This window comes from Humulus lupulus, chromosome 6 (genome assembly GCF_963169125.1).
Source record: "Humulus lupulus chromosome 6, drHumLupu1.1, whole genome shotgun sequence".
Taxonomy (NCBI): Eukaryota; Viridiplantae; Streptophyta; class Magnoliopsida; order Rosales; family Cannabaceae; genus Humulus; species Humulus lupulus.
Genome location: NC_084798.1, coordinates 165,793,065 through 165,816,619, shown reverse-complemented (window position 1 = coordinate 165,816,619; position 23,555 = coordinate 165,793,065). Strand labels below are relative to the sequence as shown.

The 23,555-nt window shown below is 37.1% G+C and overlaps 1 protein-coding gene across 1 annotated transcript; it reads right to left on the bottom strand.

Moving 5' to 3' along the window:
* Positions 1 to 4,235: 4,235 nt before the first annotated feature.
* On the bottom strand, positions 4,236 to 6,451 carry LOC133785642 (uncharacterized). Its single transcript, XM_062224863.1, has 4 exons — positions 6,034 to 6,451; positions 4,765 to 5,929; positions 4,554 to 4,694; positions 4,236 to 4,437 (listed from the first exon to the last, which is right to left on the bottom strand). The coding sequence occupies exons 1-4, from the start codon at positions 6,449 to 6,451 to the stop codon at positions 4,236 to 4,238; spliced, it is 1,926 nt and encodes a 641-aa protein (XP_062080847.1).
* Positions 6,452 to 23,555: the final 17,104 nt, after the last annotated feature.

Below are 23,555 nucleotides of genomic sequence, written 5' to 3'. Positions count from 1 at the left end.
ATAGTGAAAATAACCATAAGCTTGCTCAATTAATGCATCTCCACTAATGTAAATAAAAAATCATGTAGATCATAAGGACTTTATTACGCTTAGGTAAATGGTAAATAGAAATCACATTTAAGCTAAATTTCACACCATAAACTTACAAATCAACTAACTCAAATAATACACTAATCCCTTCTACAATCATCTCTTTCAACATTTTTCATTCCATGCTTCAATTTTCAGCACAAATGAGTTATAATCCCCATAGTATTTGTTTCTTGGTAATATATATATATTTTCTTTTTCTTTTGTTTTTTACAAGAGAACTTTTCAAGAAAACACAAATGGATTAGAACTCAATAATTTTTTTTTACAAACACCCAAAACTTTTCCAAAATATACCCCAAACTCCCACTTTACATCATAAATTCAATCAATTCAACTCAACTCAACTCAACCTATGTTTATGTTACAAAATAAGATGAAGGTAAAATCTTTCAAGTTCATCGCTCAAAGTCAAAAGCTTAAGATATTTTCAAATATCAAAGAATAAAATAGGCAATATTAGGCTCAAAAGAGGACAAGAAAGGATAATGCATATAAAGGGTTAGCTTTCTGGTGCAAATGTTCCAAAGAAATGCCCTATTCATATCTACACAATAAAGATTTAGAATTTCACCTCAACACATAAATCAAGCCAGTTCTAGTTATCCCAATATCAACCAAACAATCCAAGTCTCTTTATACCCACTGAACCACATTATGCATAGAACAAGTAAAACGACGTGCAATCAAAACGTATAAGATGACAATATCAAAGTTAACATGATAAATCAAGCACACAATCCACATATTTTCTACACATATCGAGTACTATCAAAGTATTAGCATCATTATCATCAATGCCCATAGGTCTCAAATAATATCTTGGTTAATACAGTCATCCAATAATCCAAAACAAACCTAACTACCCACAAAAACAAACAAAAATGAAAAAAACATAAAGAAAAAAATCATAAAAATATGCTCTCCACCCAAACTTAAACTAAACATTGTCCTCAATGTAACACAAATGACAAATAAATAAATAAATAAATAAAGTATAGAGGACTTCCCTGATTGGATGTGGCAGAAGAAATGCTGACAAGTATTGTGACAAATTGGCTTTATGTCCATGATGGACCCAAAATTGGTATGTTTTAAATATTTATAGATCGCAAGTGCACGAATCGTTCATATAGAATAGTGATCGTGTAAGCAAGGATGTCGAACCCAAAGGAGTTGTCTAAAATCGAAAAGAAAACTATTTTAAACCAAAATTAATAAATTCTAACCTAGCTCCAAAGATTGATGAGATTTTTTTGTATAATGAAAATAAAATAAAAGATAATAATAAAGAAAATACAGACAATATATAAAAATAAATTAAAAGTAGAAATCAAGATAGTAAAAGAAAGATTATTAAGATAATAGAATCCACAAAATATAAGTTCATTAATATTTAAACGTACATTGATTCCCAAGTTTTAGTAATAGTAGAAATTAATCAAACCATCACTTATTCAAATTAGATATTCTATTTAAGCACAAGTTTTTATAAAAATATAGGATCTATCTTCACTTTTAAAAATTATAATTTCAAAGCATTTAGTGTAAATTAATCTATTGAAATAACAAATAAATCAATGAATATTATTTATAAGGCAAAACATAATATTTTTGTTCTAAGCATTGGATGTGTACAATTTAATGACACATCTTACACAAAGAATATTATGTTTTTGCACTAATGAAGAACAAAGTGTAAATATGTGATAACAATAAAAAATACATAATATTTAAGATGAAAGAAGATATTTGAAAAAGAAAAATCCATAAACTTTGTTGCACAAAATGGGAAATCAACATACAAAATAAATACTATCTACTTACATATTGTTTCATCATCACCTTAATAATCTTAAAAAGATTAGAAACTCATAACTAGAATAGAAAATACAAACAAAAAATTACAAACATAGATAGAAAAATTTGGAGGAAAACCCCCAAATTGTTCCTCTAAAAATACATAGAGAATTAACCAAAAAGAAGAAGAAGATGAAGAGAATGGAGTGGTCTTAAAAGTGTAGAAATTTTGTGTAACCTCCTCCAAAATAAGCACTAAACTCCCTTATTTATAGCAAAAAAAAAATGTATTAAAATAATAAATTTAAATTAATTAAATTGATTAAATTAATAATAATATGACAAATAGGGGTAAATTATAGGGTGTAATGACGATGTTTTGGGGTAAAATGTGTAGAAAAGTTTGGGTAAAAAAATTGGTATTTTTGCGACATTGTGGGACAAGGGGACAATTTGTGCCTTTGATGGGCTCAAGAGAAAATAAAGAGGAAAAAGTGGCTGGTGGTGGCAGGTGAGAGGCGGATTGGGCTTGGCTGAATGTTGGCATTGGGCCTGGTTTGGGAAAGGAATCTGGCGGGCCGAGTGTTGCACAAGCCCGTGGGGATTTCTGAAGAGCTGGGACAACTGGGGTCTTCGGTGGGCAGCTGGCTGGAGTAGCTGAAGGCAGGAGGTGTACGGCTGGGCAGGTGGTGGGCTTACGTGGGCCAAGGGTGCAGCTGGGATGGAAACTTCAGGCGGAAGAGCTGCTGTAAAATGGTTGGTGGAGTTCGACTGGGAGGAGAGGACAGGCGCTGGAGTCAAGCCAGGTGGGTTGGGCTTTGGTGGTGGGCCGAGTAAGGCATGGGCCTGTGGCTTGTTGGGTGGTGTAGTTTGGGCCTTGACACTTTTAGTTCTTCTCTTTCAATTTTGCCATTTTTATTTCTTTCTTTTCCTTATTTTTCAACCACAAAAATGCAATAAATTCCCTACAAAATAAATTATAAACTAATTAAAATTAAATATTTTCATTAATAAAATATACCATATAACTTCAATGAAAATTTTAATTAAAACTTAATTTACTTAAACATTTAAGCTCAAAATTGCATATTTTTACTCCTAACTTAACAATATTAATTTTAAATAATTAAACTATAACATTTCATAATAATATAACTATAAAAATACACAAAATCAATAAAATTAAAATAAACCTAATAAATTCAAAATTACTTAAAAACTTAATAAATCAATTAAAAACTCAAGAGTTAAGCAACAATTAGCACATAAAAAGTAGTAAAATAACTCTTTTGTAGAGTTATCAGTCCATGCACTTCAACTTTAAACAAATACAACTAATAATAATTAAAAATAAATAAATAAATAAATAAAAACTAGATAAGAACATGAGTTGCCTCCCAAGAAGTAGTGCTGATCATTGGGCGGGTTGGTCAGGTTACAAGGCTTTTTTACCCGTCCAATGTCATAATCGGGTTAGCAAAAGTGAACCCATAACTTGACCAATTAAGAAAAAAATAAATTTAACCCGTCCAATAGTTTGGGCGGGTTGGTCGGGTCAACCCGTCCAAACCGAAGTGGTATTTTTTTTGGGCGGGTTGGTCGGGTCAACCCGCCCAAACCGATATATTAATTAATTTATATATTTATTAATATATAAATTAATTAATTGGCAATATATTAATAATTGCATCAACATTAAAAGTATTAAACAAAGCAACAAACATATATTATTAAAATAAAAAATAAAATTAATATAGTCCAAAGTCCAATTACAAACCAAAGTCCAATTACAAATATAAATTTAATTAAGTATATATATAAATTTTATATATTTATTTAAATGTATTAAAAATAATAAATTAATAATAAGTTCTTAATTAGGCGGGTCGAGTTATAATGGGCGGGTTGACAATTATTTTCAACTCGCCCAACATAACAATTGGGCGGTTTAAATTTTGGTCGGTTTATTCGGGTTGCGTTTTTTGGCAGTTTTTTCGGGTTGGTTTGGGCGGTTTATTCGGGTTGTAAAAATTTCTGCACAGCCCTACCAAGAAGTGCTTTGTTTAATGTCATTAGCTCGACATTGTCTTTCTCCTTTAACTTGATTTTCCATGAAAAGTTGCTTTCATATGATCTTCATCGTCTGTATGATCATGCTTAAGTTTATGCTTATGAACTTGAATGATAGACCCATTCTCTCCTTTTAAAGTAACGAGACCACATGGAAAAGCTTTTGTAATGGTAAATGACTCCATCCACCTTGATTTGAGCTTTCTTGGTAAATACTTAAAACTTGAGTGGACAAGCAAGCCTTGTTGTCCTGGTACATATTCTTTCCATGGAATCTACTTATCATACACTTTTTTAGTCTTCTCCTTGTAAACATTGAAATGAGCCATAACAGTTGGTAAATGCTCTTTTGAGGAAATTTTCTCGCTACCAGGTTGTAAAGGATCTACACATATCTCCTCTTTCGAGAATGATTCAATCCTCTTGCAAGTATTCACAGTTACTGGCCAATTCATACCATTGTAAATATCAAATGACCTGCTTGTACATTAATAAGTGCTCCACCAGTTGCTAAGAAAGGGCGAGCAATTATCAATGGAATCTTATGGTCCTCCTCCATATCCACTACCAAAAAATCCAAAGGAAATACAAACGTATCCAGTTTAACTAAGACATATCCTATAACTCCACGTGGATATGTAAAAGAACGATCAACAAGTTGCAACGTAATGGTTGTAGGATTTACCTCCCCAAGACCCAACTTCTTAAAATCTGATGACAACATCAAGTTAATACTAGCACCAAGGTCACACAAAGCCTTATCAAATGACAATCCCCCAATCTTACAATGAATAGTATAGTTACCTGGATCCTTTAGCTTTTGGGGCAACTTTTTTTTGAAGTATGGCACTACATTCCTCTGTAAGTTTCACAGTATCATAATCCTCAAACTTTCTTTTCTTTGACATAACCTCCTTTATAAACTTTACATAACTGGACATTTTCTCAAGAGCATCAACAAATGGAATGTTGATGTTAATCTTCTTGAATATCTCTAAAAACTTGGCAAATTTCTCATCAAGGTTCTTCTTTAGGAATCTTTGAGGATATGGTAATAGAGGTTGGTACATAGGAGGGTTATCTTTCTTCATTGTTGGTTTCTCATTAATATTGTTCTTTGCTACTATCTCCTCTTTTTCAATTTCGCATACTACTGACTCACTTTTTATCTTATTATCCACCATTGGAAGAATCTTTTTATCCTTAGTCACACCCCCTTCAATCTCCTTGCCACTTCTCAGATCAATGACTTTACATTGCTCATTGGGGTTCACTTCTGTGTCACTAGGAAAATTCCCTTTCTGCTGAGAACCAATAGTCGTTGCCAATTGTTCCACTTGGACCTCTATGGACTTTATTGTAGCCCCTATGTTAGTCATATGAGTTTCAATATTATCCAACATCGCTTTATTCTTATTAAATCTCTTGTTGGTCTCCATCATAAAAGTACCCAATATGTCCTCCAAAGATTGCTTCTTCTCTGCTTGTGGCTGAGCATTAAAACCACGAGGTAGTTGCAAGACATTCTTGTTATTGGTATAAGATAAGTTCTCATTGTTTCTCAACCTTGAATGATAATAATTTGGAATATTGTTACTCTGATAGTTGTAATTTCCATTAGACACATATTGTGCTTGCTCTTGATTCAAACAAACCCCAGATTGTGATGCAACAACAACGCTCTCAATGATAGATGGGCTACTTTTGGTTGTTAAGGCACCCACTTGATTAGATAAGGTAGTAATATGAGCTACTATAGATGTCATTGGATATACTTCTAATAAACCTGCTACCTTTTGAGGCATTGAATTCTTATTGGGCCATTGACAACTATTAATAGCCATCTCTTCCATCAAATTAAATGCTTCGTCAACAGTCTTTCCCAATAATTCACCTCCAGCAGCAGCAACATCTATTATATTCCTGGTTGGACCATTCAACCCATTGTAAAAATCTGCACTTGCATCCACTTTTCATAACCATGTTGGGGGCAACAACATAGTAAATCATTGAACCGCTCCCTAGACTCATATAATGGTTTAGAGTCAAGCTGTCTGAACTGACATATTTTACTTCTTAATTGAGAAAATTTTGATGGAGGGAAAAACTTCACTATAAATTTTCTTTCCATTTCATCCCATGTAGTAATGGAGCCTAACGGTAGAGATTGTAACCAACTCTTTGCTCTATCCCTTAGAGAGAAAGGAAAGAGACATAGTCTAATGGCATCATTAGAAATGCCATTCATCTTCACTGTAGCTTGACCTTCAAATTGGTTATGTTGCATCATATGTATCAATGCTGGCTTCAGCTCAAAATTATTAGCAGCAATGGCGAGATTAACAATTCCAGTGAGGTTCTCATTAACAACGGTCATACAAAAATCACGAACTGCCCATTGTTGTTGTGGTTGTGGTGGTGGCTTTTCTTGGACGTTAGCTCCACCATCATTAGCACCACCATTGTTGTCTCTTTGATTATTATTATCCATTGCAAATAACCTTCGTCTTGCCCTTATCTTTCTAAGTGTACTGTCACGCCCTACTCCCTTAGAGCCGTTACCAAGTGAGTTTTTAAAAGAAACTTAGTGCAAAGAACTCGTTACCGAGGTTTTTAAAACCAAAGTGTGACTGAGCAAAAGTTAAGGCTGTAATCTTTTGAAAATGCTTTACTTTAATGAAAACTTCAAGTGTATAACATCTGGGATCCCAAAATAAGGTTTGAAAACTATTTACAACTTAAAATAAGTTTATAGTTGATAAGTTATCAAAATCACAGATTATTACAGCCATTTTTCGTAGGCCAAACATGTACGCGTCGCTTCATGCTCTCCGTACTCATGGCTGGTTGACTCAATCTTTGCCCTTACCTGCAACACAGAGCACCCGTGAGCCGAAGCCCAGCAAGAAAACTCAAACAGTTCATAACATGTGCAAATTATACAGTTAACATATCCGGTAATCCACAGATAAACAGGTCAGCCATCAACTAAGCAAACACGGCCATGCCGCCCCAGAAGCCTTACCAAAGCCTGGGGTTTCGGTCCTCACCGTAAGGATATCCCATTTATCCACTGGGTCCTACCCTGACTATAAGCATCCCATGTGCTAAATGTTACTTCCGGCCCTGCTGCTGTTCTACGCTTCCTTGCCGTTCTCGGCTCATTAACCGTTCTCGGCACCTTTGCCGTTCTCGCTACTATAATCACATATAGTATAATTCAAATAACATTCAAACATATAACAATTCAAAAAAAAAACTATACCATAATCATGTAATACCATTTAGGGTCGTGCCCTGCATTAACACTATGGGTCCATGCCCTGTCCTACGGGTGCTACAGTTTTCCTTACCTGTATCCCGAGCTTTCCGATGCACCAAGGCCACAAGCACAGTCCTCTAGCACGAGCCTCTCCGAAATCCTAGTCACAACACACATAAAACACTTTTTAATACTAACCAACCCAAAATCACTTCCCGGAACCAATCCCGCACTCTCGGGACCTCTAATTCCTTAAAACAATACATTGGAACCAACCCTCGAGTCCCCGGGCAAAAGCCCTAAAAACCCAAATTTTTGCCTGTCAAAATGGCCTAGGGCCGCGGCACTCCCCTCAAGGGCCGCGGCGCTCCTTCGCGAACCCAGATTTCTGGGTTTTCTCTTGCATTTTTTCTGAGCTAAAACCCCTCCAAATCATCCCAAACAATTACCAAAACCCCAAGATCAATTTAAAACTTCAAATGAACCATCTAACAACCCATAAACACTAGTATCAAGATCAAAAACACAATCACACCCAAAAATCCACACCTTTAATTTCAACTTCATAAAATTTAAACCCATAGCTCAAAACTTAAACCATGCTTCAATTTCTTAAACCAAAACAGAAACAAGCCTTAAATTTACATAGAATCCTTACCTTGAATGAAGAATCCAACCCTAAGCTTCCTTGATTCATCTCCTAAGTCTCTAATTTCAGCTCCTTCAACTCCTCTTCTTCTTCTTCTTGCCCTAGCTTTTCCCTCTAGCTTTTCTTCTCTCTATTTTTAACAAAACCAAAATATGACCAAGCCTAAACCGTGTACCCCTTTAACCCAGCTGAACATTTACTAAACCCCCTGCCAAATGACCATATTACCCCTCCTAATAATCATTTCCTAACTAACCCTTCAAGGGCACTCTAGTCCATTCACTTCTATCTCAATTCTACCATTTCCCACCTAAACTTGTTACTCACAGCAGTTACAAATGGTTACTCAATCACCAATAACTATAACCACTAGTTCTCACTCAACTCACAAAATTCCCCAAGATACCCCTAGGCTCCCCCCGAGCCGGGTATAAAATCTCGTTGTGACTTTTAAGTTAACTAGCTCTCTAGGACCGTCTCGGCACGTGCATCACAATAATAACACTACCCTCATGTGGTACAAATCACATAATACAATTATCACATATATGCCCACAGCGGGCTAAAATTACCAATTTACCCCATCATACAAACGGGGTCCATATGCATATTTATTTCACCTAAACATGCATACTAACCACATAGTCATGCATCTCGAATGTTCAATTAGTCATATAACCTGCTATAAATCATAATCATGCATTTACTCATGAAAATCACACATAAGTCCCATTATGCCCTCCAGGCACACTAATCAAGGCCCTTAAGCCTTATTAGCGATTTTGGGTCGTTACATGTACCTTCAATTTCAGGATCAAAAGGTTCAATTGGAGTAGAGCTTTTAACTCTTCACATAAATTGTGCACAATTCTAGAGAAACAATGAAGTTAAGAACAAATAAAAATTAAATCTAATGTAAAACAAAGACTTGTGGAAATAATATTAGCAAAAATTAAAAAATTTCAATCCCTGGCGACGGTGCCAAAAACTTGATACATATTTTTTCACTGCAAGTGTACGACATTATTATAGTATAGTTTTAATTGAAAAGAATGTCGAACCCACATGGATTGAATTATTAATTCTGCTAATTACTAAACTCTTAATCCTTTAATTTTAATAAGAGAAATAAAAAATAAGAATGTTTAACAAAATAAATAAAAGAATAAAATAAGAATAGTGAACAAATTTAAAATTAGAGAATGTAAACCTTGAATATTGATTTCCCTATTTCAAATTATGAATCTCAGTTTATCAATTATCCCAATCTATGTTAGAGATTAGGCTTAATCAACCTTGTTTCATATTACAACTCAAAGCATAAAATAACAAGTAATCTAACTCTATAGGTAGATAATAAAAAATTACATAAACACAAAAGAATCAAAGTATAGAGTGAACCTTTCTTGAAGGAAAGCCTTCAAACACAAAATCACAAAGCTATGATCTTATGTGAGACACAAAAGTGACAAGGCTTGACACAGATGTAGATTTGTTGTCCAAAAATTTCTATTCCTAGCCTTCTCCTTGGAATTTCTTGAAGCTACTACAATGGAATGAGATTGAGATTTACAAGCCTTGATCCTTCATACAAGTCAAGCTTTCTTGATGAAGATCTTGGAGAATACTAGTAATCTTGAAAGCTAGAGAGAGAGAGAGAGAAGCGAGTGATCAAGTCACTAGTTAACAAAAATGAACCCTTTAAATAGTATAGGAACCTCATTAGACTCAACCAATGAGATTAGAGTATTTTAATTTGAATTTTGGAGCCAAAACACGTCACAGTCCAGACACATACAGACGACCCAGGTGACATGTCGCCTGGCACCAGATGATGCATCGCCTGCAGGCGATGCATCAGCTAGCACCGTCACCTGGTCTATTAAATTTTGGTCGTGTGACGCATCGCCGAAGCCTCTATTTTGACTCTCCAAAATTTGTCTCAAAACATCCCCAAATACTTCCAAAATTTTTGGGTACTCTCATATACTCCAAAGAAAGACTTTGGACCTAAAAAGATGATTTATAAATGCCTATACTGAAAGTCAACTTTCACATGTTGACTTTTGTGAAATTGTTATGATTTTTACACCTCTTTGTGCCTAGCTAATTTCACCATGTATTTAACCAATCACGATATTCCCCCACTTGGTTAAATACATCCTCAATTCTCTTGCCAAACGATAGTAGTGCATAATGTAATATCTGCATTCTTAGAGAAAGGTTATTTTGGGAAATTGGGTTGACCAAGGGTATATTGGTCATTTTGTGAATTACGTGATTTTATATGTGAATGTTATATGAATTATATATATGTTAAGACCCGTTAGTTGTGAGTATGTGCATTTTTGTGATTTATATGTTTTATGCATTCTATTGATTTTTGACAATAGTGGATTCTTTCAAGCGATAATAGCGAAATGTCACAAAGGGAAATATTCGACTTGGGTTGGGTATGAATTATTATTTTAGGTAATGAGTAATAGTGGCATGATTACCAAATTACATCATAATGATGACTAAGTGGATAAATAGTTGGGAGGGGCATTTTAGTCATTTGGTGAATGGATAGAAAAGATGACCATTAGCTTTCCCCTTTAATTTTGAGCATTTGTTCTTCTTCTCCTCATATTCTCTCTAGAATTCTCTCTAACAAGCTCTTGATTTCCTCTAAGATACCAAGGGAAATTAGAGATTCTTAAAGGGTTAGATTGCTGTCAATCACTTCACCATCATCTAGGATTCAAATCTTAGAGAAAGGTAAGGGAATTTATACTTTTGTTCTTCATGTGTTCTTGATGAAAATTTGGGGGGTTTTGCTTGATTTTCGTAAATTGATGATCCTAGGTTGTTTAGATGAGTGTATTGATGATAGAAACACGTTTAGGAATGTATTTGAGGCTTAGAATTAAACTAAAAAATATTGAATTTGTTGGATTTTAGAATTAGGGGAAAAAAATGAGTTTTAGAACCCTAGAATTTCAATTCTTGATTTGAGACTTGGATTTGATGTTTAGATGATACCTAGATGATGTATATATATAAACTATTTTGGTGCAAAGTTTTTAGTCTCCTAGTGTTTTGGGTGTTTGGGGTCGAAATGGTTGAGAAATCGCATAAATTTCTGGGTTTTTTCGCAGTCGCGCCGCCACGCAAATGCACCTCATTTAAACTCTGAAATGCTCTATGAATTCAGTAGCCATGACCCTTTTGGGAGGGCATCACGACTCAAATACATTTTCTGGTTACGATTTTTCGGGTTTCGTATTTTGACCATAACTTTTGACCCCAATGTCAGATTTGGACGTTCTTTATATGGTTGGAAAGCTTGTAAAAAGCTTTACAATTCAAGAGCCTAAGACAAGTTTAGATGTGATTATTTAAGAGTCTTAATTGGGATCTAAGCTTGGTAGTAAGCGAATTCAATGGGTTTTGATGGGTAACCTTAGAGGATCTTAAGCTAAGGTTCTTCGGACTTAATTGGACATGTTTAAGGTCTAATTAGAGCCTAGAATTGTTTATGAAAGTAATGATAGGTTTTGGTTTAAGGAGAAACTAAACCTACACTTTATTTTTTGTGACATGGGGTTGTTTAAGGAGGCTTGAAGGAGATCGTACTTGGGTTGTTATCAATTAATCGCTGGAGTTAAGGTAAGAAGAGTGGACACCTGCATACAATAGTATGTTTGGTATTTGTTCTTGCTTATCGATTTATGTTTGACACTATTCATACTATGATAGTATGGTTAATAGTATGCTTTAGTTTTGGTCATGATACATGTTTGGATATATGCATGTATGGACTGTAATGAGCATGAGTGTTATTATGTCTTTATATTATGATGATTTATGAATGTAGGAACTAGATAGACATGCTTGTACATGCATGTTTATTTAACTTGAGTGTGCAGATTCAAGGGGTTGTCGCAAGGGCTGTGGGCCGTTGCAAGAGCGGTATTTTTGGATTATAATGAGATGCATATGTTGTATTGTATTAGATTGAAATATGCATTATGATTATGCTATTATGTTTTATGATTGTGTTGACTATCATGTGTTTATGAATTGGTTATGTTTTGGGCTTGAGGGTTGTGTCCTATATATCTCTTCTAGCTGGGCCTTGGCTCATGGGTACTCTGTATGCAAGTAAAGAGAAAGGCAAGCAATCAGTCAGAGAGCTGCGGTGGCGTGAGTACATGTTAGGGACACTGTGACTATGGGTCCACTGGATGTATCATGTTATGTTTTAATCAAGTACTTTGGTTGTAAAAAAACTACAAGATTCCGGAGTCTCCATTTTCTTTTGAATAATATTATTTTGAAGGATGTTTTACTTTCTTTTAAATCAAATTAAGTAAACTTATGGTCTTTTTGGTCAAAGTAAGTATTTTTATGTCACGTAAGTAACCCTCAGTAAGTTGAGGCGTTACACATAAAATAAAGTACCTTTTGGGTTTGAACTTTACCTTAGTGAAAACACTACAAAACTTCTACCGAAATGCTAAGGTATTCTTAAAAGATTGAACCCAACATTCGTAGTGATAAAAACTGACAATGTCTCACACACCTCTATCTGATTACTCATGTATTTCCCACTATTCGTGCTTATCACTTTTAATGGCCTTGTGCTTGATCCATTCATGAACCATCTAGAGAGAAAATTCCAACTCTCTTGAGAGGAGGCTCCACCTCTAGGTTCACATAGGTGAAATTCTTACATCATCTTTGCTACCTATAGAGATGTTTATTGCTCTTCAACTGAATTTCTATTTGTGGAACTAACCAAATCTCTCCCAAGAGGTTTGGTAAATAGATCTGCTAAGAAATTGATGTAATACTCTTATTAATCAATTCCCTCACATAATCATGTCTTAGACTTATATTTCTAGACTTCCCATTGTACATCTTGTTGTAAGCTTTAATCAAAGTGGCTTGATTATCATAATGTATCGAAATCGTCGATACATCAACCGTGGTTTTTGGTATCTCCAATATGAGATCTTAACCATTCGGCCTCTTTGCTAGTTGCCGCTAGAGCTACAAACTTTGACTCCATGGTTAAGTGACACATACATGGTTGTTTCTTAGATCCCCAAGAATTCACACCCCCACCAAGGGTGAACACACAACCGGTTGTGGAGAGATTATCTCTAAGACCAGATATCCAACTTGCATCGGAATATCCCTTAAGTATCTTAGGAAAATTAGAATATTGGAGGGATAACTTGTTGACGTGGTTTTTCATCAACATGGGATTTAGGAATCCGAAATGGAGAGATTATGCTTATTGTAAACCGAATATAAAGAAATATAAAAACACCCACAGTTTACGTGGTTAAGTGATTAAAATCTACCTAGTCCACGAGTCACTATTATTAATATGTTTAGGAACTCTAGGCCAAATCATTTATGATAATTTTGGCAAAATTTTTTCATATAGAGTGTCTGCCCCTTATACTGTCCATTCCCCTTGTATTTATAGGGAATTATGGTGGACAATATTGGGTATCCGTAATATAAATGGTAACATACAATATTTTGTAACTTCTCAAGTTAATGGACATTTAAATATCATAATAAAGCCTATTACTGTTTTACATCAATCTATAAATGTATATAACGATAAAATGCATTTATTATGCATATTGGGCTTCTGAGTCTATAGGGATTCTCCCATCCGTGCTAGATGCCATTCTTGAGCTAGATATGATTGGAATAGGATGGTTTGACTTAGATAATGCCAGAGCTTGATGCAGGCGATCTGGATACTGGTTAACCCGATCTTCGTCATTTGCATCTCTGACGATCTGGAAGACCCTACGCTGTTCCGGAGTTAAAGAAACATCTCTAAAGTCTTGCCTCCTTTATTTATTTTGCGCTAGCTGTACCCCGAGCTCGATAGTTGAGCTTGTGTTTTTAGTATACAATATTTCCCCCCCCAAGCTCCTGCTCGTGCATGACGTCACTCCTGACACGCACAATAGGGGCTATTCGGCTTCTGTCATGAGAAAACGTGCCCATCCACTCACTCGAGTATGAGACATGTGTCTGCTTGTTATAGGTGCATGTTCGAGTACTGTGACAATTGTCTTGTCAACTTTTTGCTGCCATTTGGTTTATTTAATTCTAACCCTTGGATCTCTTCCTGCTTTAATTGTGTGGCTCAGATTTGTCCCCGAAGTTTATGTATAAATAGAAGAGCAAATACTGTGCCTAGCCACCTTTGCATTCGAAACATTTCTTTGGTCTCTCTTCCTCTCAAAACGTTCATACTCTATGAAATCCTTTGGTTCCCAGAAATTTTCAGGTCCTCACGCTTGGATTTTTCAGGCATTTTCTGCTCTTCCTTTACTCATCGATCAAGAAACCAATATGTAAGTATGCTCACCCCTGGTTTAAATTTCATTCTCTCATTTTTCAACAAGTATTATGAAATGTTCCAGTAATTTTGCCTTACTTTGCTTTTGTACAAGTTTAGTGTAGGTTCTTACTAGGCCAAAAACAATAGCACTAGAAAAGATTAGACATAATGCACAAGAAATAGGTTATTTTATGGGTTTAAAGGATGAATGTTTGAATTTCTGGGTTTGAAGATTCCATGATTTTAGGTTCAGTTTTGGGAACCTTAAGGGTTACGGTATTGGAGCAGTTTTGCATTAAATTGCCTTTTGAAACCACTGTGTCTGACACATGAATCCCAAAATTTTAGCACCTTCTCGAGACTCGAGCATGTGAGCTAGAGATACGCGTGGGACCACGCGCCGGGGTATTAAGCCTACTCTTGACTCATAGATACCTCAGGTCGAGTAATAAAGCCTTAGAATTTTAGGTCGCCATTTCTTCCGTTATTAGAGAGGTTATATTCCCAGATCAACTTTAATGGGTCATTTTGTAATCAGGCGAACTAAGGTATTTTTCATAGCTCCTCTTAGGAAAAAAATTGTGACAAGATCCTCTTCTCGAGGTAAGGAGAAGCAGGTCGCCCCCGAAACACCCATTTCCCACTTTGGTCGAGGCAGGACTTAATAGTTTCTTTGAGGCCGAGAGGATCGAGTCTCGAATAAAAAACCAAGACAAATTCAACAAGATAATGATGAGTCATGGGATGCTTGGGCTCCTTTTGTCAAAGAGTGGAGTTGCACCTCGCTGCAGGATGACTTGGGTGCCTGGAGTGATGAGCATTTGAAGGCAAGTGCCTTCCTCCCGCTGGACTTGTACTTCATAGACTTCCTGAACTACGTCGAGCTCGCTCCATTCTAGCTCCCCCCGAATTCATATCGCCTTCTTACGGGGTTAAAGTATTTATTCCTCAAGAATGAGTGGGAGGTCCCCACTCCAGATGACATTTTGTATTTTTTCTGTCTAAAAGTCAATCCAGACACTAAAACTCGAGGTGACAGTTTTTTCTACCTCACTCGGTTTCCTAAGTCTTCCAGTGTTATCGACCTCCCCAGGCATCCGAACGACTTTAAAGACCAATTCTTCATGTCAAATGGGTTCAAGAACTGCACCCACTGATACTTCAACAATCCTTGTAAGTTTCTTAGCCTTTTGAACTCTTTACTTGAATTCCTTATCTTAACCAAGTTAAAACTTATTCTGATCGAGTTGTTATCTTGTGCAGCTATTTACAAGAGAACATAATGGTCTAAGACCCTTGGAGGTCAATAACAAACATTGGCCAATGCTTCTGGTAAGGAGAAGAAGTTCAGGGCGGTGGTGAATGATGCCACCATGGTGGCTTGTAAGCTGATCCAAAAGGATCAGACACTGGCCATCAAACCTCGAGGTCCTCCTCAGGAGCTTCCTCCAATTGTCGAGGAGGTCGCACCGTTGGTGCGTAAAAGAAAAATCTCTGAAGACAGACAAGATTCTGGCCAAGGCCGCGCCGAGTCAGGGGCAGCATCCAGTACCTCCGCCCAAGGTAATCAAGATAGGGAAATAAACTAGGATGCTGCTAGTTTTAGGCTCGTCTGATTCAATCTGAGGCAGCTCGTGAGTCGACATCTTATACACCCGAACCTAAATGTAACCCGACATCAATGCGTCGACCAATTGGTCGTATGACAGGATTTCACCTATCCCAAACATACCGTAGTTGTTATTAATATTTTACATTTTAAGTACACCATTTTTGAACAGTACGATACAAACCTCCTGTCATGGCCTTCATTGTGTTAGGGTACATTTACTCCGGGTATTAGGTAGGCTGAGCACGAGCTTAGTCCAGATGAGGAGTCTGAACCCTCTAGGTCCCATGGTTTAGTAATGCTAGAATCTCCCCCTCCCTCTGTTGGGATTTTATGCCCTAATTAAACCAAATTCTCTGTAATCTCATTTTATAATCAATAAAAGAATAGAAATCATTTTTGACTTGGTCAATCACTTTACTCACATTTTTTATTTCATGATTATTTGTTTAATATAAACTTCTATTAAATCCCGAGCATATCGCTAATCATATTTATAGTGACATAATCAAAGTGGAATATAAATATGATTATATGTTCAAAAATAAGTTAGTCGTAAGATTAGTCAGTGCACATGATTTACACTGACTTGCCAATATTGATATCGCCTATTTACACATTGTAGTGTTATGTTCTTTCCAGAACATTAGCAAAGTAGATAAGATCATATGTATTTGTTACATCAGACTGGACCGATATTGACTTTAGATAGATAAGTAAATGTACCATTGTTATCTAATATAGTCATATCATGAAGTTGACCATAGGTCAATTCAATCTCAATTCTAAATGGTTAGTATTCTAACTAATTGTATTATTCAAGTCCTTTGATTTGTTCGTTACCAGCTTCCCTACGGACTAGCCCATACTTTCATCTTGGCGACTTGGTAGTATAATTGAGTGGGAGTGTTAATTATAGATATGAACATCTATAGCTTCTAGCAAGAAGTGAAATGATGATCACCTTATAGCTTGGTTCAGCGAGTTAAATGATTGAGTACTGATTTCTGTGATTAAAGTTCACAGAAATATCATTTACAAGAAATTTAATGGTATTTAAGGATAAAATACAATGAGGGGTAAAACAGTAATTTGTACTCTTCTCAGTTGTAGATCATCTATAGAGGATTGAATGACAAATTATGGTTGTAACAATGGATAATGCATTTAATTTAAGTGTAAAGCATTCTATGAGTTTAAGAGTGCAATTTTGAGTCTTTAGTGGAGTCACAGGGAATTAATAAGGTAGTTAAATTATTCGATCATAATTTTACGGTAACTTATTGGAGCTTGAATTCATGGGTCCATGGTCCCCACAATGCCTTTGATTAAATCATCTAGATAGTCTCGATTAATTGATTTAATTATCAATTAGGAATTTCTTTGTGTCAATTTTGGATAATTTTACTAAGATGTAGAATTTAGAGAAGAAAAGAGAAATTTAGACAAATTTATTAATTATGAAAAATTGGTGTCAAATTGAAAAATAGTATTAAATCAAGGTTCAAATTATAATTAGTTAATTTTAATAAATGATTTAATTAATTAATTATTGTTTAAATATAATTATAATTATATATTGTTGTACCCCAAAATAAGTATGGATTCAATCATTCAGCTAAGGGGTACAACTGGTAGATAAACACATGTTGAAAGAATACGAGTAGGACATCTGGCTGATTTAAGGCTTGGCAGCTCGAGTTAACACATGTGATAACACATCTGATTTAAGGCCTAGTAGATAACACATGTGAGCAGCTCGAGTTAAGGCTTGGCAGTATGGTAAGCAGATGATCTCCAGCTCACCTCTCAGGACAATAACCTAGTTCGAGACATGTGATGGCTAGATCGCCTTCTAGATACTTCGAACTTGGTCCAAACCGATCTCCAGCTCAAGGAAGATGTGCAACTCTTGGAAACCTGGTAATGACTCACAGTGAAGGATCCCGAAAGACTTGGAGGTTCCTTATATGCTCATTAATGCCCAGGCTGTATTACATATTTATTGCCCGAGATAACGGAGGTAATTTAGATAGGCAATCATATCCCTTTGTAGATGGGAAATTATATTGATTGATTGTTTACCATATATATGTACGTGGTTACCCAAAATTGTCCAGGAATATCCACTATAAATATCAGGGATAATGGACAGGATTAGAGACTGCTTTTTAAGATACAGAAACTCTGTAGAAATTATAAGAGATTAATAATATTGTCTCGTGGACTAGGTGGATTTTAACCACTGAACCACGTAAAAGTGTAAGTGTGAGAAGTTGTTGATTTTGTTAATTATGATTTAGAAAAAAACACTAATCTCTTTGTTATTAAATTTCTTAATCCACTGTTGGCGAAAAAACAACGTCAACATATTGGTGCTTTCATTAAGAGCTCATTAGTGCTTAATCCCCTACGTGAAGTTTCACTCAACATTCATCATGGTGTTCACCAGATCTATGCATGACAACGAAATGGAACAACCTGGTGATCAAGAGGCGCATCATATGACCGTTCCCGTTGAAAAAGGCTCAGACATTCAGCAACGCCTTGGAAAACAACATATGGGCCAAGACAATACTGGGAGTTCAGCATCACGCCTACCAAATCCTAATCCGGGGTATCTAATAACTATCGAAATGGAAAATGACCAATTAAGGAGCCATCTTGCTCGGGCTAATAGGCTGATTGAGGAGGTCCTAGCTCGGTTACCCCCTCTTACAACCGATGCTAACTTTGGAAAGAGGGAAAGTGGGTCCCATAGGTCCCACAGGAATAACCGACTCAATCCTAGTCGATCTGTCAGGACTACAACTCTGAGCTTCGTACCTTCTGAGCGAAATCAGCGGGTGCTCAACCTGCTAATCCTCATAGGAACCATCGTCCCCATGTTAGTCGATCGGTCAGAACTTCAACCCCAGCTCCGTGTCTTCTAAACAGATTCCAAGGAATGTTCACTACAACCCAACAAGGAAAGCTGTGATTGATTCACGAAGACAAAATGCCCCAGCAAACCCATCCGTACTGTGATCAGAGCCTTAAGCATAGAGGACCCGAAAGATTGAGATAGATCCAAGATGGGCTAACTTAGTACGACTTGATGGGACTAGGATAGCCTCACCGATAAGGCACCCACCATCACTGGTCAACACATCCAACATCATCGCGCCCGCAAAGGAACGCTCCAGTTCGGGGGGATAGCAGGAGGAATACTCCATTGTCAGAGGACCTCTATGTCCCACAGCCTTGCACTGATAATCTAGGTCCTCGTTCTTAGCCGCGAGTTGTAAGTTTCGCTAATGGAAGTTACTGGATGGGGAGCCAACGTGAAGGTAGGTCAGAAAGCGACCTGATGAATCATCTTAGTTCTGCACAAAGTCCTTGTTCTGATCTGCATTCTGACCTACGTGATCATTTGAATTCACAAAGAAGGTATCCAGCTTGCCATGATGATATGAGTTACACTCAGCATGGGGGAAATCTGTGTATCGTACGCGACAATGGGAATGTCCCACCTAACCAAGCCCAATCTTGGAGGGAAAGCAACCCATCTAACGAGTACAATAGGATGAGGGTTGGTGATCAGCTCCCAGCTAACCTAGAGAACAAAGATCCAACCCTCGAGCGACTAGCCTTGATGGAGGAGCAGATGAAGAGGCTCTTATCTGGAAAAGGAATTGATGATTGTGATTCTGATGAGGAGCTCGAGCCTTTCGCTCCAAACATCGCAACAACTCTATACCTTGTTGGCTTCAGGATGCCGACCATGCCTGTATTTGATGGAAACTCAGATCCATCAAATCACCTTGGGACGTTCAATACGCTAATGATGGCCCACGATGTCAGGTTTGACCTAAGGTGTATTTGTTCCCCGTAACTCTGACCGAACCCACCAGACAATGGTTCAATAAATACAAAAGACATTCAATCAGCTAGTGGAAGAAACTGTCTTTCAAGTTTAAGAGAGCGTTATGGGCTTCAAAGGAAACTCGTGTTGTGGCCGACTCATTGGCCAACATAAAACAACAACCTGGTGAGTCCCTGAAAGCATATCTGAGCAGTTTCACCAATGTTGCAGCACGAGCTAGAGATGTTGATGATAGCTCCAAGCTCATGGAAATGAGGACATGAATCATGGTAGGAGGTGATTTATGGCAGGAACTCCAACAAAAAGGAGTTAAAAGTGTAGATGAATTGTTGGCCCAGGCTTAGGAATGGATAAATTTGGAGGAAGTGCGATATGCTGTCGTAGGAACCAGCGAGTCCTTATTCAGACCCCTGGATCGGTGATATATGTTGCAGTTACGACTTATTCTATAACCCAGAATAACCATGCAAGAAAAAATAAGAGGAAATGGAAAGGTGAGGGCAACCAGAATGACACAAAGAAGAACAAGCTCGGGGAAAAATTCCAATCTATGCTACCTACATTGATTTGACCAATACTCGAGAACGTATCTTCCTGGTGAAATCTAACCGCCTTCCATGGAAGAATCCAGAACCGTTGAGGCATCAGAGGGTGAAGAGAGATCCCTCTAAATTTTGCTGATATCAAAATGACATCATCCATAACACTGATGATTGTCGACAATCGAAGGATGAGATCGAAACTCTCATTCAAGCTGGACTGTTAGCTCAACATGCCCGAAACTGAGTCATTCCCAATCAATCAACCAGGTACAATGCTCATCCAGCTCCGGAAACACCGATCAACCAACCCAGAGCCCAGGAAGATCAGTAGAACCAAGTCGATCCTCCTCCAATATTAGGAGGGGATATTGTTAGGAACAGTTCTTAGTGCACAGCGGAAATTGTGGAAATGGTAGTATCGTATACAACAAAAAATTTCATATAAACAACTTTATATGAGGATCCTTTAATATGCAATATGTTAATAAAAAAAATATGTATATGTAAAATAATATGAAATGATTTACCTCTTGTAGCCTATCGAGAATCCTTGAATCTTTTCGTATATATTTCGATCTTCCTATCCTCGCTAGAGTACTCACACCAAGATCTTCCAAGACGTTCTCTACACCTCAAGATGTGGGTGGGCACATATAGAGCAAGAATCAATATTTGTGAATCAAAAGTATTCTCAACACATGAGACTCTTGACTATAGGCTAGAGAGAAAGGTTTATCTTTTGTGAGAAAAAGATGATAAGTTTTTCTCACTTTTCTTATATAACTGTTATTTTCTATCTTATAGAATATATAGATATTATTATCATAATAATAAAATTGATCATCTTAATAATAATAAATAAATGATAATTAAAGACAAAGTCTTACATTCCATTTTAAAAACAATTTTCAAAATATTTTATTAATTAATTAAATAAAATAAAAAACCAATAACTGATCAATATCAGTAGTGGTACACACATAGGGCATTCCAGGAAGCCCTATGCGTGTAGCACTTCCCTGAAAAATGAGGATTTTATTTTTCGTGGATTTTTATTTTAATTAATTAATAATTAGAAATTCAAATAAGGTATCATCTTTTGAAGGAAAAGATAACAACTTAAATTTCAAATTTCAAAATTTGAATTTCCATTATCATCTTATTATTAATTTAATAAATATAATAATCAAAACCAATTTTGACTATCCATATTTATCCTTCCACACTTAAATAAAATAATTGATTAAAATCAACTTCTTTTATTTCTACACAATTTCGAAAATTGCATAAATACAATAATAAATTGTGCAGCTTCAATTACCACATAATTGCATATTTATTCCGAAGAATAAATATTCTCTCAAATAGCCCGTTCACAGTTTGACCGCCTTGTTAAGAAGGAGATATAGGAGGGAGAAAATCAGTTGGTGAGGAAGAGGAAGGAAAGTGTGAGGGATGGAGCCTCCACGTGGATGGGGCATCCAATGAAGGGGGAGCTGAAACGGGTATCGAGATGACTGGCCCTGGAGGACACAAGATGTATTGCGCGATAAGGTTTTGATTTGAAGCCTCGAACAACGAGGCAGAGTATGAAGCGCTTCTAGCCGGATTGCGGTTGGTCCAGGGGTTAAAGGTAACACATTTACACATGTTTAGCAACTCACAGTTGCTGGTATTCCAGGTGAAGGGTGAGTATCATGAGAGGGGTCCTAAGATGGCCACATACCTAACAAGGGAAAAAGGCTATCTAGAGCAATTGGAGGGGTATAGCATAGAGTAAATACCAAGAGAGAGGAATGCCCATGCCGATGCCCTCACAAAGCTAGCACACACAAAGGATGGAGACATACTCGAGTCTGTACCTGTGGAGTACTTATCCAGGCCAAGCATCACTGAAGCAGAGGTTCACATGATCAACACCCCAAAAGAATCATGGGTTGACCCAATTATGAAATACCTGAGGGATGGAGCTCTACTGACAGACAAGAGATAGGCTAAGAGGCTAGTATATAAAGCCGTCCGGTACACCTTAGTAGACAGAGTCTTGTACAAGAAAGGATTTTCTGTGCCGCTCTTGCGGTGTGTTGATGAAGAGGAAGCAGTGAAAGTTCTGTATGAAATACACTAGGGCGAATGCGGCAACCATGCTAGTGGGCCATCTACGGCCAAGAAAGCCATGAGGCAAGAATACTACTGGCCCTTTATGGAGAAGGATGCAAGTGACTTCGCGAGAAAGTGACAAATGTCAGAGACACGCAAACTACTCCCGGAAGCCCCTAAATGAGCTAACTAGCTTGACCAGCCCTTGGCCTTTTGCTATTTGGGGAATAGACTTGATCGGTGCTCTTCTCGTAGGCAGAGGAGGAGCCAAGTACGCAGTCGTAGCGGAGATTACTTCACCAAGTGGGTTGAAGTAGAACCTTTAATAAAAATAACGGCCAAGAAGAACACCACCTTTGTCAACAAATCCATTGTCTGCAGGTATGGAGTGCCCTACAAAATCATCTCTGACAACGACACCCAGTTTGAAGGGGAAACGCGTTCGAGGAGTACTGTAAGGAGAAAGGAATAAGGAGAAGCTTGTCAGCTGTTGTGCATCCACAGGCCAATGGGCAAGTGGAGGCCATTAACAAAGTCCTCAAGAAGAACCTAAAAACGAAGCTAGAGAAACTAAAGGGAGCCTGGGTCAAGGAACTACCCAATGTGCTTTGGGCCTATAGGACCACGCCACACTCAACCATTGAGAGACCCCTTTTGCCTTAGCATATGGAGGCAAGGCTGTCCTTCCGGTTGAGATGAAGGTTAACTCCTTCAGGATACATGCATACGAGGACCAAGTCAACCATGCGAAAATGGCTGAAAACTTAAATATGTTAGAAGAAATAAGGGAAAGGGCGCAACTAAGAGTGGCGGTATACCAGCAACGGGCAGCGAGGTACTACAACTCTAGGGTACGAGAAAGTATGTTCAGGGTAGGAGACTTGGTGGTGAGAAAATTACTCCCCAACACGTGAGAACCAAGGGCGGGCGTGCTAGGGGCAAACTGGGAAGGACCCTACCAAGTCGCCTAGTGCATACCGCCGAACACTTATAAACTAGCACGCATGGATGACATCGTAATTCCCCGAGCATGGAATGCGGAACACCTCAAGAAATACTACCAGTAAGACTTTCATATCCAATGCAAAGAATATCCGTATTTAGTTCATTGTGTGTTATGCTAACTTCAGTAAATAAGAATCAAAGAGGTTACCCAGATAACCTCACAAGTGATGTAATCGTTTCATATATGTCTTTGTAATCTGCC